Source organism: Rhyacophila brunnea, unplaced genomic scaffold (assembly GCF_057557595.1).
Source record: "Rhyacophila brunnea isolate RB1 unplaced genomic scaffold, BYU_Rbru_1.0 scaffold_20, whole genome shotgun sequence".
Classification (NCBI taxonomy): Eukaryota; Metazoa; Arthropoda; class Insecta; order Trichoptera; family Rhyacophilidae; genus Rhyacophila; species Rhyacophila brunnea.
Window position 1 is genome coordinate 20,365,240 of NW_028232860.1, and position 15,110 is coordinate 20,380,349.

Consider the following 15,110-nt stretch of genomic DNA (forward strand, 5'->3'; position numbering starts at 1 on the left):
CTGTGAAATTTATCTAAAAATGCCTTGCATTAAAGTTACACGACTGAAAAAATAACAATCATGCAAAATCACAAATAACAACACTCAAGTAACTAACCAAAGTAAATAAGTCAACAGTAGGTTCCTATTTTCATTTTAATTACAAAAGTTCATCCAACACTGTCGACCCAGAGATTATTAATTTTTATATAGTTGGGCGTTGCAATAGCAAAAAAGTATTAATAGTCTTTGATCAATATTTCGATGCATGCATGCAGGATTTAATATTGGGGGAGGGGGGGGGGGCCCAAGGAGGAGAATATAAATTAGTCCCATAGGCTCTTTTTGTTCTTCATATAATTATTTTTACATATTTTCACAATACACGATGGTATATTTTTACAGTTTCTCCTAGTTTTTATTAAATTGGAGGCATAGTGGCGGTAACTGTTGAGTGTGTCATCAGCGACTGGCGGATTGGAAGTGACTAACAGCGACCATGCTGGACATGTGCGCATAGTATGCTAAAACATTACTCAAATAATATTGGCTGTGCTATCCGCTTGGTCTAGAGAGCTACAATATTTATGCCGAATTCCACTGAAAAAAAATATTCTTTTGATTTACACCACCACCGACTTTTAGTGGGTGCAGTCGTTCTTTTCGCCGAATGTTTATCGTCGATTTTTGGTTTTTTTATTGAGGTTCCAAAATATTAATTGAAAATGGACAAAAAAAAGTATTATTGCATTTAACTTATACACAAACCTACTCAACACAGCCTAATTTCTCGTTTATCTGTCTTTTGTCTATTGCACTCAGTGTACCAACACCTTGGCCCCCACATCCTGAAACGGGCCCTCAGGCTGGGATATTTGGCGGGCCCACTACCTACCGCTAAGAATAAAGGCAGTGTGAAACACTACATTAACGTTTTTCAAATTGTGTTTTAGTTCAAATTAAGGGTATCTACTTATACAGTGAATTATTGGCAATTTTTAATACATCTACTTTAATAATGGAGGTGTCGAGTATCGACACATAATAATCAGAAAATATATTGCACAATTATATAATTTAAAATGTTCATGGCCATGAAGTATAATACTTTTTTTTACTATTAAAACTAATTTATGATGTGTGATAATCTCACTTATCTGGTCAACCCGACACGCCGGGCCCCCAGGCTAGAATCCTGTCAGCCCTCCCCAGCCATGACCTACACCACTCCAGAATTCGGATGGACACTGAGAATTTTTTGACAGTTCCATTAGGGATTGGGTTTCTAAAAAAACCCGACATTAGTGTTTCGAAATTTTTGTGTTAGAAATTAAAATCTAAGAAATTTTTCTAAAAAGAGTGCTGGAGAATAATTACATCTTTTTTCACTTCTTACTTCACTTATCATTGTTTTGGCGTGTTTTTATTTTTCTAAGCCCAAGGTATAGTTTATTGCCTATCAATTTCAATATTTAAAATCATTCTGATAATTTTCATCTTTGGGGGGTGCCAGGGCCCCTTAGCCCCCCTTGGGTGCGCCATTGATTGGCATCGATAATTTTTCTTTAAATGTGACATCCCTCGTTGCATGCATGCATGTTTAGGATGTCATGCTTTCCTATGGTTAGATTTATATTTTTTTCATTCCTAAACTGAGCAGATGGATTTCAACACCACTGGATGGAAGTTTAACAGAAAGTTTTTATACCGACATAATTATAATCATAAATATCTGATAATAACGACAGCGTTATTATCAGATATTTGATACCAATCAAAATCAAATTAATGTTCATATGTATTGAATCTAATAAAAATGGAACATTACTGTCAGCAATGCTCCATGAACAATGCGTATTTTTTTAATCTCAATGCTATGCGGTCATCTCTTTTCGGTAAGACAGCTCATGGCGAACTGTGATATGGAGAATTGTAATGTACAATTTACATATAACCAGTTTTTCTAGACTCTTGAAAAAAGTTGTTTTTGATTTATAATGTTTACAAGATGTAACGACATGTAATATAGTAGTAATGTCATAAGTTAATATGACAAAAGATATCTGACATGTTCACCTTGACTTCTTCTTCAATAGCCTCACGACATGGCGGACTGACTGTAGCAAAGACAAAATTGCCCTTCTTTCCTGGCGCCAGTGAACTCAGGTTCTTAGGTTTGTCGTCATTTGCTTGAGGACCGTTCTTCGTGAGCAGCGCGAGCCGGTTGAGCGCGGCCTGGCCGCGAGACAGGAACGAACCGCGCACATTACTCTGTCGACAGATTTGTGAATTCATTAATATCGATATGGTAGCATGGCAATGTATGTTGGAATTAATGTTAATGACGCCGTAATTGGTGTTAATAATGCCGTTGAGCAAGGGTTGGCAAACTACAGCCTCCGAGCCACATATGGTTCCTTGGTATGCGTGCACAGATTATCACACATGTTATTAAATGTGAAAATAAAATTACACGGTAACAAATCCTGATTTGCCAGCATGCAAACTGTCAGGGATATTTGAAAAAAATACTTAAATAGTATCTATAAAATTATGGATACGATCATCTAATAATGTTATAGGCAATATACATGTGCATGGATTTGCTGCTGACAGTACATTTTGTTGCAACCGTAACAATAAAATGCAAATGTAAACACGTATTATTGTGCAAATTGCAAGACTGTATGCATGGACCAAAAAATTTTAGCAGTTTCTGCTAGTTGCAAAGTGACACATGTGCATGTGCAGTAGAACGATAGTGGCAAACCTGTCGGAAAAAAATATGAACTACGCCACGCAGAGCATTTTGATGTTTATTTTAAATTGTTGCGATTTTCATAACCTGTCCGAATTTGTCAAATAGCACCACAAAACTACAACAAATTTCATTCAAAGCATTCGCTAATGCTTGAAGAATGAGATTGGCGAGATAGTCAGCACTTTTGTGTGAAAACAGTTATTGTACCGTTAGTTTTGTACAAGATTTTCATACAACAATTGTGATAGGAGTTATGATTATATTTCTTAAGTTGCCATCTTGTATTCAGGATATCACACGGACCATCTACCACAATTTCAAACAAAACACTCGGTAAGCTATGATTGTACATGAGTTGTATGAATACCATTCCAGGTAATCATTCAATGTCTACATTCAAAATCCTACTGGATTATGCCCCCGGACCATAAACCGATATTATTTCAATGTAATATACCTATACATTTTCGTATAGAATAACTTAGGAGTACATAACACTTCATTACTCTACCTGCAAGGCAAAGGGTTTCTTGATCGGACTAGGTAAGTCTTTGACCGATTTGGAAGATTTCACTTCTGGCTGTTCCTGGTTTTCATTTTTACTTATATTGACAGCAGCTTTCGATGCTACGTTTGGTTTCTTGTTGAGCGAAGATCTTATGAGAGAAGTCCTGGTGACCGTCTTCGTATACGCATCACTTTCTTGAGAGAACTGAGAAGGGACGTGCATTGCACTCTTTTCTTTTTCCTGAAAAAGAAAACATTGGATTGCATTATGTATTCATAGATCAAGAGAAATTTTCATGAAATTGAGATACATAAATAACTAGCTATAAAATTTTGTTTTTTTTAAGTATTGTAACCTTCTGTCATAGGGATATGGCTACTTTACCTTAGACAGAGAGTCACAGAATAAGATATCAATGTAAAGAGACAAGTGTATTTAAAAATAAAAATATGCGGAATACCGTCGGAAATAAAGTTTCTCTTAAAATCGGTAGATAGCAATATTCCCATTTTGCTTTAAAAATACCTATCTTTATTCACTACTATAAATAAATATACCAATTGCAAGTAAAAAGTAAATTAGGTACTAACACCTCCGAAAGCACGAGGACGGGTTCGTGGCTTTTCTCAGGTTACAAACCTCGTCTTCTTCGGCTAGCTCAGTAATGATGTCCGGAGTGGTGTTAAAATTTGTTTTTCTCGGGATGTTAGGTGTAGGGTAAATGATACCCCTTGTTATTTTATTGAAGTTTATTTGCGTTTTTTAAGGGAGTCACGCAGAACCTTCTAGTTACCAAGCTCTTTGGACGCTCACTTATTTTTCTCTCGGGGTTCCCTTTTTTAAAATTCCTCCGAACCCACGCCGACTCACCAAAGAGCTCTCGTGATTGGCCAAATCCGATCGGATGATCTTTGAATTCGGCGAATCACGAGGCAGACTTCGGCGCTGGCGCGCGAAGATTTTAGCGTTGTACAATGCGCGGCAAAATTATAATATTTAAATTCTTATTTATATATTTTATTTTTGCCGCGCATGATGTTAGCCATTTGCTCAACTTATTGAGTCCATACTCTGGACCTGACACTTGTTGAAAAACAACATGTGAATTTACCAGACCTGAGAGTCGAACCTGAGACCCATGACTTTATAAACTGACATGTTAGCACTAAATACACTTGCATTACATTGAGATCTCGTTTCTGTCTATAACATAAGGTTGCAGTAAGTACAAACCATTTGCCTGAGGAAGGTTTCCCTCTCATGTCTTTGCCTTCGCCACTGCTCTTCCGACTGGAACTCTTCAGCAGCATTTCCATCAAAGTCCTCATCGCCGACCACTGCACCACTTTCTATTCCACTATCTGAAATCAACAGTATTCAACGTACAATACTGCATAGCACAAAGGATCTAGTCAGGTTTATGTGGAAGGAGCCGTTATTTTACTTGCATCTTCTTTAAACTATGGTGTCCCGGAAAGCTGTGAAAAAGCATCCAAAGAATGTATTCTTGACTGCACTATTATGGAATAGAGGCAAAAACTGCGTGTTGTATAAAGGTAAACGATTATAATAATCAAGAAGAATAACAATACAAGTGATCAATGTATTGTAATATACTCATTGTAACTAGTAATGTCAAGTAAAGAGCAGGTGCTTGGGAATGGCTGGAACAACATTCATCTTGATGCAGAGTGTCTAGGACTTACAACTGTACTCAGTTAAAACCAAATGCCGCCTATTCACTGCTTGCATTCAGACGGTGCAGCTTTACGATAGTGAAATATGGCACCTTAAGAAGACCCTATTATTATGGTTTAGGGCAGGGTTTAATTTAATTTTAAAGATTAACCATTACCATCTGTGATTTGTATTCTTAGTTCAATGAAAACAATAAAGTATGAACGAAAAATTTTTGTGTGCACTATTATTTATGTCGAATCTCCATAGCCTACATCCACCCTTTGTCACTGTGATAAAATAATAATAATAATAATAATTGTAACATTATGACTATATTTTACACACCAACATTTCTCCATCTGAACTTCCTTTCTCTTGTGCCACCTTCGAGGTCACCGTCTTCCAGCAGCATCTCCTGCAGCAATTTCACCTCTCGTTTGTCCTGGTCCAGAACTTCTCGCCTTAACAAAAAAATATGATAACATTATAAAACAAAAAAATAGAAAACCAGGACATTTTATTAAACAAATTACATACTTTTGTTGTATCTTTTTTTGGAAAATATTGGCTGTAGTTTCTATGCAATGGCACAGAAACGTGACTGGTGGGTTCGTCAAGTGGCCGGTGAATTGGTCAGCACACATCACAGGTGGCCGCCCATTAGTCACAATGAAGATGCTTTTCCAATATTCAATTGACTTGATTTTCAAAAAAATGTAGAAAATATTGGGTCCATCCATGGCGAAATGGAAACAAGAAAAATGACTCATTTTATATACCCAACAATTGAACACGTACTAACATAACGTCGCTTAAGAAACAACACCGCGGAAGTCAATTAATTAAAATTTTCAGGGGCAAACAAAAACCGTCTCAAAAAATTGAAAATTGATACCTTTTAACTTATTTTTGTGTTTAGTTAAAAAGATGTTTTTTTTTTAACTAAACACAAAAAAATTAAGTTAAAAGGTATTAATTTTCAATTTTTTGAGACGGTTTTTGTTTGCCCCTGAAAATTTTAATTAATTGACTTCCGCGGTGTTGTTTCTTAAGCGACGATAACTAACAAAAACATAATGGTAAAAGATAGTTTTAATGTTCATTATGGATTGAATATCACAGGCATTCTGGCGATATGTCTTACAATACAACTAACCTTTCCGACCGGGAGAGAGAGTTTGGGATAAAAATTCTTGCGGATGGTTATACAGATGGCCATGGACCTTAATGGTCTGTAGTGCCAGCTTAATTAGCTAACTAAAATGTCTAAATTTCCCTCATAAAGACGTCCGGTACAAATCGTTTACTGGAAGTCAGGTGGAAACAGCGGCAATTTGCATAGCCGATTTCGGCAAAATTCGTGAATTCAAGTATGTTATCCTAACCTAACCCAACAAATAATCAAGTACAACGGCTATTTTCAAAATTTGTTTGCCGCTGGCTTCCACTAAGTAGACAAGAACCAGAAGTTCAAATTAATTGCACTCACATGTGTATCTTTTCCAGTTGATTTTTAACAGCCCTTTGATCAAATTTGTCAGCATCACCTTCTTCCCATTCCAAAACGTCCAAACCTCTTTCGTCTTCATCTCCTGACCCCTTCCATTCGTCTTCTGACGTTAGTTCAGCTTCTTGGTCGAAGAACTCTGAAGTCTTGGTCTTTTTGGGCTGCTTGGGTGCTACTTCAGGAACCACCTCAATCTAAACACATATTAAACAATTAGTGCAATGTTAGAATTGTAAATTTTCAAGATGAAGTGATTTAGAGAATCAGTTTGGTATTGCGGATATAGATATACAGTAAAACCTCGTTAATAAGAACACGGATAATTCGAAATTCGCCCAAATTCGAAATTTTCGCAAAAAAAAAGTCGAAGAGAAAAAATTCGAATTTCGTAATTCGAAACGATTTCAGAGTTCTGGCATACAAAAATATTCAATAAATCGTAATAAAGTACACTATTTTATGACCTAGTCATTGAAAATTGTGACAGATTTTTCTTAAAACATCGTAAATTGCTTATTTTAAGAAGATAATATAAATAATCCTGTCATTTTATGACCCATCAACACACACGAAATCGGAAAATTTGTAGGCACATCTATGATCGTAAACAAAATTAATGAAAATCAAATTTTTTTTTTTCATAATTTTAATATTTTTCCTCCATATATTTTATATTTCGTAATTCGAATTTTTTTTGGATTTTCGGTCCTATGGAATTCGTATTAACGAGGTTTTACTGTACCGGGAATATTATTGTCAGATTTTCCGTTTCTATTTAATCAATTTCATCACTATTTCTGAGCTTGTTGGCAGGATTAGTGACAGGTCCCAGTTCAAATGCCACAACCGGAAAATTCTGATGGTGTTCTCCAATGTGTGTTTAAACGCAGATGATGGATCAGGTTGAGCAAACAGCTGACAATAATTTCTTGTAAAAAAATGTGGTAAGAAACCTCCTCATCAGATTATAATGTCAATAAAAACTGATATTTTAAAAAAATCACTCAACCTGTAGGGTCTATGCCCTGGATCTAACCTAACCTAACCACACATATTCAATGGAAAAAAGATGAATTTGACCCAGCTGCAGGATTCGAACCAAGGACACCACTAAGTGAGGAGCTCAATGTGCTAATGACGTTGATGATAATTATCTCTGAATAAATTTTCTTTAAAGCTATAGATGGGTCTGTGCTGCTGTTAGATACAATGGATCCAGGGCTCTTCATAAAGTTTAAGAAGTCCCCGGGGAGGAATGTCAAAAAGAATGCTGAGAGACTGAGTTTGACCGATTGGAGAGATTTCCGGATAGAGATTCCAGCAGGCCGGTTATGCAATCGGCCATTGATTTGAACGGTCTGTAGGCGTCAGTTTAAGTATGTAAAATAAAATATATAGAATATTTTATTGTTCACCTCATTTTCCTCGGAATCGTATTCCACCAATTTTTCTTTGCCTTCTTCAAGGTCTATATTGGATGTGTTGTCGGAAGACAAACCTTCTTCGTCTGTTTCATCGTCGTCTGTAGAAATTAAGAAAGGAAAAATTATGAATCAACATACGACTTGTGAGGACAGAGAGTGAAGATATGATTTGTTTACATATCATCAATCTCATTGTGTATCTCTAACTTTGAGGATTTTCGTTTGCTGTGTAGTCTTAAAAATGAAATTAACAATCATTTTCATTCCTAAACGGATTATATGAGACCCTCTAGGGAGAAATTTATATTAAGAGACTAATTTTACGAGGAAGTCAAGGATTGGCAAACTTTTGACGCAAGAACCAGATAACCAGTAGTATAATAATTTAAAAAAAAGTCATAAATTCTATAGAAAATAAGCCACACGCAACACAAGTAAGTACATATTCCTGTAATGGGTAACCCTGCGTTTCACTTCTTCAGATACATTCATAAAATTACTTTTTATGTATTGTTACAATAATTGTGATATTCCGGTGTGTTACTACGGTCTAAATAATTGTTTAACCTGAACAGATCAAATTTAATTTTATTTATTTCAAAATGCCCGCGCTTTCCGGACAAAATTTGTAAAATTTCCAATAGATGTGTCACCAGCTGCCCCTGTGACGAGACCTCCGGCCACGAGGCTGTCTACCTGAAGTACCAGCCAAGTGTATAGCCTGGATTCACACGACAGCATTATTATCCACCCATAACATAAATTCATCTTTAAATCAAATTTTAATCAAATAATTTTTACCACCAGGCGACGGGCCCCCCTTTCTGGTTCCCGTCGCCTATTCTACAGTGACGTATTATGTAACCGTGTTTAAGATTGTATTAAATCTAACTTCTTTTTAAGGCGAAGTCTTCACTGAGCCTTTTTTAAAGAGGCACCTAGCGGAAAAATACGAAGCTTGCAATTTGAGACATTTTTTTGATAATTTACAATTTCAACTGTATTAATGAATAAATATGTATCTGAAAACATTAAAAATAAAAATATTTTTTATTTTAAGTCAAAGACAAACTTACAATTGTAAAAAATGTAATAAAATGTGAATTTGTTCTATCGGTCCGCACCCTATTATTACATATATTTTATGGTCATATTTATTGTTAAAATTTAGTTTATTAAGTTTTCTAAGCATCACCTAAGCGATTTTTGACAAATTCATAGTTTTAATATTTTTTATATCTATTTTAAAAAACATCAATTTTTATAAAAAATATAAATGTGTATAACTTGAAATCCTTTTTATTTATATTAATATAAATATTTTATTTATATTTATAAAAATAATTGATTTGATATAAATAAAAAGGATTTCAAGTTATACACATTTATATTTTTTATAAAAATCGATGTTTTTTAAAATAGATATAAAAAATATTAAAACTATGAATTAGTCAAAAATCGCTTAGGTGATGCTTAGAAAACTTAATAAACTAAATTTTAATAATAAATATGACCATAAAATATATGTAATAATAGGGTGCGGACCGATAGAACAAATTCACATTTTATTACATTTTTTACAATTGTAAGTTTGTCTTTGACTTAAAATAAAAAATATTTTTATTTTTAATGTTTTCAGATACATATTTATTCATTAATACAGTTGAAATTGTAAATTATCAAAAAAATGTCTCAAATTGCAAGCTTCGTATTTTTCCGCTAGGTGCCTCTTTAAAAAAGGCTCAGTGAAGAATTCGCCTTAAATAATAAAAAAGTAAATTGTGACCACGTGGTAAATTGAGTATGTTTTATTGTTACATTTAATATTTCTAAAGAGCTGAACATATACCAAACAGACATAATATGGGGTGTTCAGTTATAGTTTGATGACCCTTGGCCTTACCCATTGATATCCTGCTTGAAATCAAACACACATCGTAATATCTACCAGTGCATCTCTTCAATACACAAGACTGCTATAGGTCGCTATCGAGGGTAGTTTATCATGTTTTTGTATTGAGGTATTATAATTGTTACAAAAAGTTAGTTGTCTAAACAGTCAAAACTGTCGATTTCGCTCTAAAAGTTAGCACAGCCATGAGAGGTGCTGTTAAAATCACTTATTGTTACAATTACAACTAACTTATTGTACATATTATATCGTCGCCGTAGATGTCAAAGGAGCCAGTCCACAAAATCATAATGCTGAGAAACAGGTGCGGAAAGATTTTATGTGACAAAAAAAATTAACATTTTTTTATTGAACTTTTTTGTTTTTAAATATATAACGGTGAAACTTTGAACATAGAATATACTTTGTGGTGTTATCTTTTTATTATTTTGTATAAATAACTAAAAAAATAGTATCTTAGAAGTTATGTGTGTTATATCTCTTGACCACTGAATATTGAAATGTACAAAAAATGTAGTCAAAAGAGTTTTGTGGCTTAAATCACTGCACACTGCATATTTGACGATTTTAAAATGTTTTTGTTAAGGTGATACATCAGTGAAACGGCAAATAATTTTCAACTATAGGCACGACGAAATTTCGGACTCGCTCGCATTCTGAGAGAGAACGTCGAGCTGGAAACACGTCACTTTGTTTCGTAATGGCGACGGGCGTATTAATTCTTAAATCGTGTAAAGATGACTAAAAACATTACCCATTTACTTTAAAAATAAAACATGTCAATGAATATATTATTATTGTTACTAATAGAACAATAAACAGAACATAAAATGAACGTATGTTGGATTTATATGACAAATTATATTTTGTTTGGCATGCGTCATTTGCACCCGCGACCAGCAATCCGCGCATCGCCTAGCCATGATCTTTTTAGACCGTGCCTCAACTGAGGTACAGCCTTAATTTTACTCATTTTTGCCAAATTTGTAGCTTGGCTCCCTTGACATCTACGGCGACGATATATCATACCTCAATACAAAATATGAAAAACCACCCTCAATAGCGGCCGATAGCAGTCTTGTGTATAGAATAGATGCGCAGATACGGTGTTCAAACCAGCACTCACTGCTTCAGAAATGACGACTCAGGCACCACTCCATATTCTAACAATTTTTTTTTAATATCATAGTTCATACTGGACTGAGCTATGGCTACTACGATATATTAATCCTACCTGAAATTTGCAATGGCCTTGCTCTTCTGGCGGTTGATTTATTTCTTTCCTTTTTAGACTTAAGTACTTTTTTTTTGGCGCTCGTCTCATTGTCAGCTTGATCCAACGTCAGTTCATCGGAAGATGATAAAATAACAAACTTTCCTTTGCGCATGCTTGCCTCAGACGGTTCAGGAATATCTTTGGCAACGTCCGCCATTATAACAGTTTCAGTTTGTTCTTTTGTTTTCGGACGGAAGAACGATTGTATGGTATTGACTTTGCTTTTATGAACAATGTTTAGATCCCTAGTCATAAGTAATTTTGTCGGAGTTTTGACAATATCAGAAGTAGGATTTTCAATTGACGGATTTAAAAAGTCCGAGTTAGAGATAGGCATATCCTTAAATGCATTGGCAACATTAATTGTTTCAGTATTGACAGGTTCTGACCAAGTTAGACATATCTTTTCTGTCTCCATAGATGTATTCTGGAATAAAGTAGATACATAATATCACTGTGACCTTATAGGTAATGTTAGGTTTCATATTTTATACAGTATCAGTGTTTCCCAAATTGTGGTAGGCAAAATATTTTTGTAAACATGTTTGTAAACTAAAAATTTGAAGAGATCCTGACGACGGCTCGCGATCAAAGGTAAAGCGTCAATTAGATTGAGCTACTTTACGAGCTGTTTGTTGGCGAATTTACAATCTGCCTGTAAAGTCGCCCAGTGTAATTATCGAACAAGCTAACAAGCAGATTGTAAACACTCTACCGAGAAAAGTTGAAAGCCGGTCAACTTTACACGCTACACGCCGGAGTGTGGGCCTACTGCGTCTGCGCAGTCGAAACCTCCCGGTAAAAAAACGAACTACGTTCTGTCAAAATAGTCGCTGGCTTGTGGCTTTTCAGCGAATGCAAAGTTTTGTGTGTCATCATCATAATCGCAGCAGCTGAATCGCCCGCTATTAAATTCGCCAACAAACAGCTCGTAAAGTAGCTCAATGTAATTGACGCATAAGTATCTATTATCGGTACTATGATTCAAACCACAAAAGCCGATTGCCAGAAATAACGCAATTTGTAAAAGCGTTTCAAATATGTATGAATACTGGCTAATTTCGTTGTAATTACATAGGATGCACGTAGATTAATTGGTAAATCATGTTGGCGCGAATTCAATGGAATGCCCCCAGGCATTATATTTTTTCTAGTGGGTGTTTTCAAATGAGTGTTACATTTTCAAATCTTGTGAATTATTCGTTGAATAAAATAAAAATTAGTTCAAGTTTATAATTTATTTATAATAATCCATTAGAATCTGCTTGCCAACTGGTGCGTCGAATGTGCAAAATATCATTTATAATGTTTGACGTACAATATTCACCTCTTTGAAATGTACAAATATTTATTGTTACCCAAATAAATTGACTTACATTAGCAATGACTGATGTTTCCGTGCCGTCATTAATTCCCACAAACTTTCCGGTGCACAGCTCCATGAGCTCATTCTCCGTGTTTTGCGTCAGCTCGTCTTTACTTGCCGATTGGTCATCGTGGAACAGTCCCGATATTGAGATTTTGTCGTCGGTGAAGTTTTGCGTTGCCGTATTGGCCAACTGTGTCGGAAACTTTCCCGAGCAAAGGTTTGCAAGCTCTTGGCTGTCCTGAAAATAGAATAACACGAATATTGAAACCAGGATAAAACCAGAGTGGTATTTTTGGAATTAGGGTTGTTAGAAATCGACGAAAAAAGTTGAAAAATATGTTCATATTTAAAAAAAAAAAAAAAAAACGGTGTGTGCACTTATGTATGCGCGTTAGAAGTTATACTTCTTTGGCGTAACTTTACAAAAATATTTAATACAATCAATAAAGTTTTGATTAAAAAGCATAATCAAATTAGAATGATATGTATTTATACAGTTATTGTTGTTGTATTGCTGAATAAAATTATTTATTTCTAATATAACATTCATCCGATAGTTGAAATATATAAGTAGTTACCTACACACCAAAATGGTAATATTAGTTTTAATCATTCTATATAATACTATGTAATATTATTTCTAATCTATTTCCCATGATGGCAGCTCTGAAAATTGTAAACATCATCTGACGTTTACGACGTTTAGTAAGAAAATTTTTTAATGGCAGACTAGACTCCAGTGTTACCATATCAGGAAAAATCACTTATACGCTAATTGCAGAGACATTAAATTATATTAATTGTGTTTTTATAGTTATTGAATTTATTTTGTATAGTTTTCATATTTTTGTCATCGTTTAACAATTACAAAATAATTTACCTAAACAATGAGAAAGAGAAATTTTAAATATGGTATTATTTTCAATAGAAAAACAGAACGAAGCAATTTATGACGAGGTGAACGTGGCGACGTCATTTCCACTTCCATAACGGTTTCTCAGTTTCACTACGTTCCAAAAGAAGTATAACTTTGAAAAAATCAGAGTTGTGGTCAGGGATTTGGAGTTTTCTTTTTCAACGGCCTGGATAAAATCCATTTAATTGAATAGGCATACATACATACCATTGTTTTTTCATAATTCGAAAAAAAAGCAGTTTTATTGATTAAATTATAATAACTATTATTCAATAGGAATCTGTTTCAATGACTCTGATTTCACCTTTCGGCATATTCAGGCTCCATGTACGTATACAACTAACAGAGATTAAAATTTGTTATTGTTTACATGATACGCAATGTGATAGAGGTCCTCATGCAGACGAAATGGCAATGGGCTGGCAAATGGTATTACAGTGGTATCCAAGGGCATTAAACAACCACAGGAACGCTGGAAAACCCATTGGATCGAAAAACTCAAAAGTTCAGTGGATATATGTGGTAGCGAAGAACTAGAGACCGAAAGGCGCTAGAGACCTTCATCTAGCAGTGGTTCGACTAAGGTTGATGTTGACTTGATAAATGAACTAAATAGACAGACATAAAAAGTACAGTTTTTAAAAGTGGGCAAATAATGCATATCGACTGGTTAATCTGCAAACTGGCTAACTCCATTCGGGCAAATTGTTGGAAGGAGAAAAAACTTAATAATTTAACTATCAAGCCGAATTTAACAATTCCAAAAATATATTTGGAATTTTTTTTTTGCAAATAAGCTGCATTACGAATTAATACACTATTTTAGCTCAAGAATCAAATATCGATTGGTTAATCTGCAAACCGGCTAACTCCATTTGGGAAAATTGTTCAGGAAGGAGAAAAAACTTAATAATTTAACTATCGATACACTTAGAATTTTTTTTTTATACAAATAACCTGCACTATTAATTAATACACCATTTTAGCTTCCATCTTATATATAAAGAACATTTATATAAAGAGCAGACTTGTTCCATTTACGATATTGGAAATTTGGCACCTGCTGTTGTATGTTTTGTGTGAAGAACGATAACGCATTTATTTATAGGTTTAGGAGTTTGAAATTTTAAGTGAGCATAGAAAACATGCTTTATAACAAAATGCCATCAAAATCTCATTTTTGGTCAAAGGTCAGTTAGCTGGTTTGCAGATTAAGCAGTCGATATGTGGTCTTCGGTAAACGATGTATTATTGTGGAAACAAACAAAGTGTACCTGTAATCCTTCAGTGTCCATAAACAGTTTCTTTTGGAGATTTATCCATTTTCCCTCATCGTGGGGAGAATTTCTTTTAGGCGATGCGAGCATTGATGAGTTTGGAGACATCGACTGGTCTAAAACCTGTTATTAAAAAAAACATGTATTTTTACATGATAACTTGATGTGCGGTACAACAGTGGTGTTAATGTCGCAATGCAAGTATTAATTTTCCAAATTGACGCAACCCAAGATATAACGGGTGTCATTTATCTTGCTCTATCTAATTAGCGCTGCTGCCAGGGTGCTGTTACGAAAGATTATGTTTGACAGTTTTTATCTCGACATAGTTAACTCTTGGAATGCGTCATAGCATTTTTATCACTATTTTTGTGTTATATTGGAATAGCTTTGCTGATCATTGTGGTCATATCTGTACGTCTGAATCCATAACATCTTTCTATGCAGTGGTATATCATAAGCTTTCAGCGAGGCTTATCTAACATATCACTGAACATCCAA

At 34.6% G+C, this 15,110-nt stretch overlaps 1 protein-coding gene across 1 annotated transcript in view; it reads right to left on the reverse strand.

The window, feature by feature from the left end:
- The window catches only part of LOC147071357 (uncharacterized), a 28,448-nt gene that overhangs the window by 1,344 nt on the left and 11,994 nt on the right, over positions 1 to 15,110 (reverse strand). The window contains exons 7-15 of the mRNA XM_085948605.1: positions 14,607 to 14,732; positions 12,424 to 12,654; positions 11,006 to 11,474; positions 7,851 to 7,957; positions 6,418 to 6,629; positions 5,274 to 5,389; positions 4,482 to 4,609; positions 3,252 to 3,488; positions 2,056 to 2,250 (exon numbers count right to left, since the gene is read on the reverse strand). Of these exons, the coding sequence (XP_085804731.1) occupies positions 2,056 to 2,250; positions 3,252 to 3,488; positions 4,482 to 4,609; positions 5,274 to 5,389; positions 6,418 to 6,629; positions 7,851 to 7,957; positions 11,006 to 11,474; positions 12,424 to 12,654; positions 14,607 to 14,732 (1,821 nt within the window). The remainder of the gene's footprint in view (positions 1 to 2,055; positions 2,251 to 3,251; positions 3,489 to 4,481; positions 4,610 to 5,273; positions 5,390 to 6,417; positions 6,630 to 7,850; positions 7,958 to 11,005; positions 11,475 to 12,423; positions 12,655 to 14,606; positions 14,733 to 15,110) is intronic.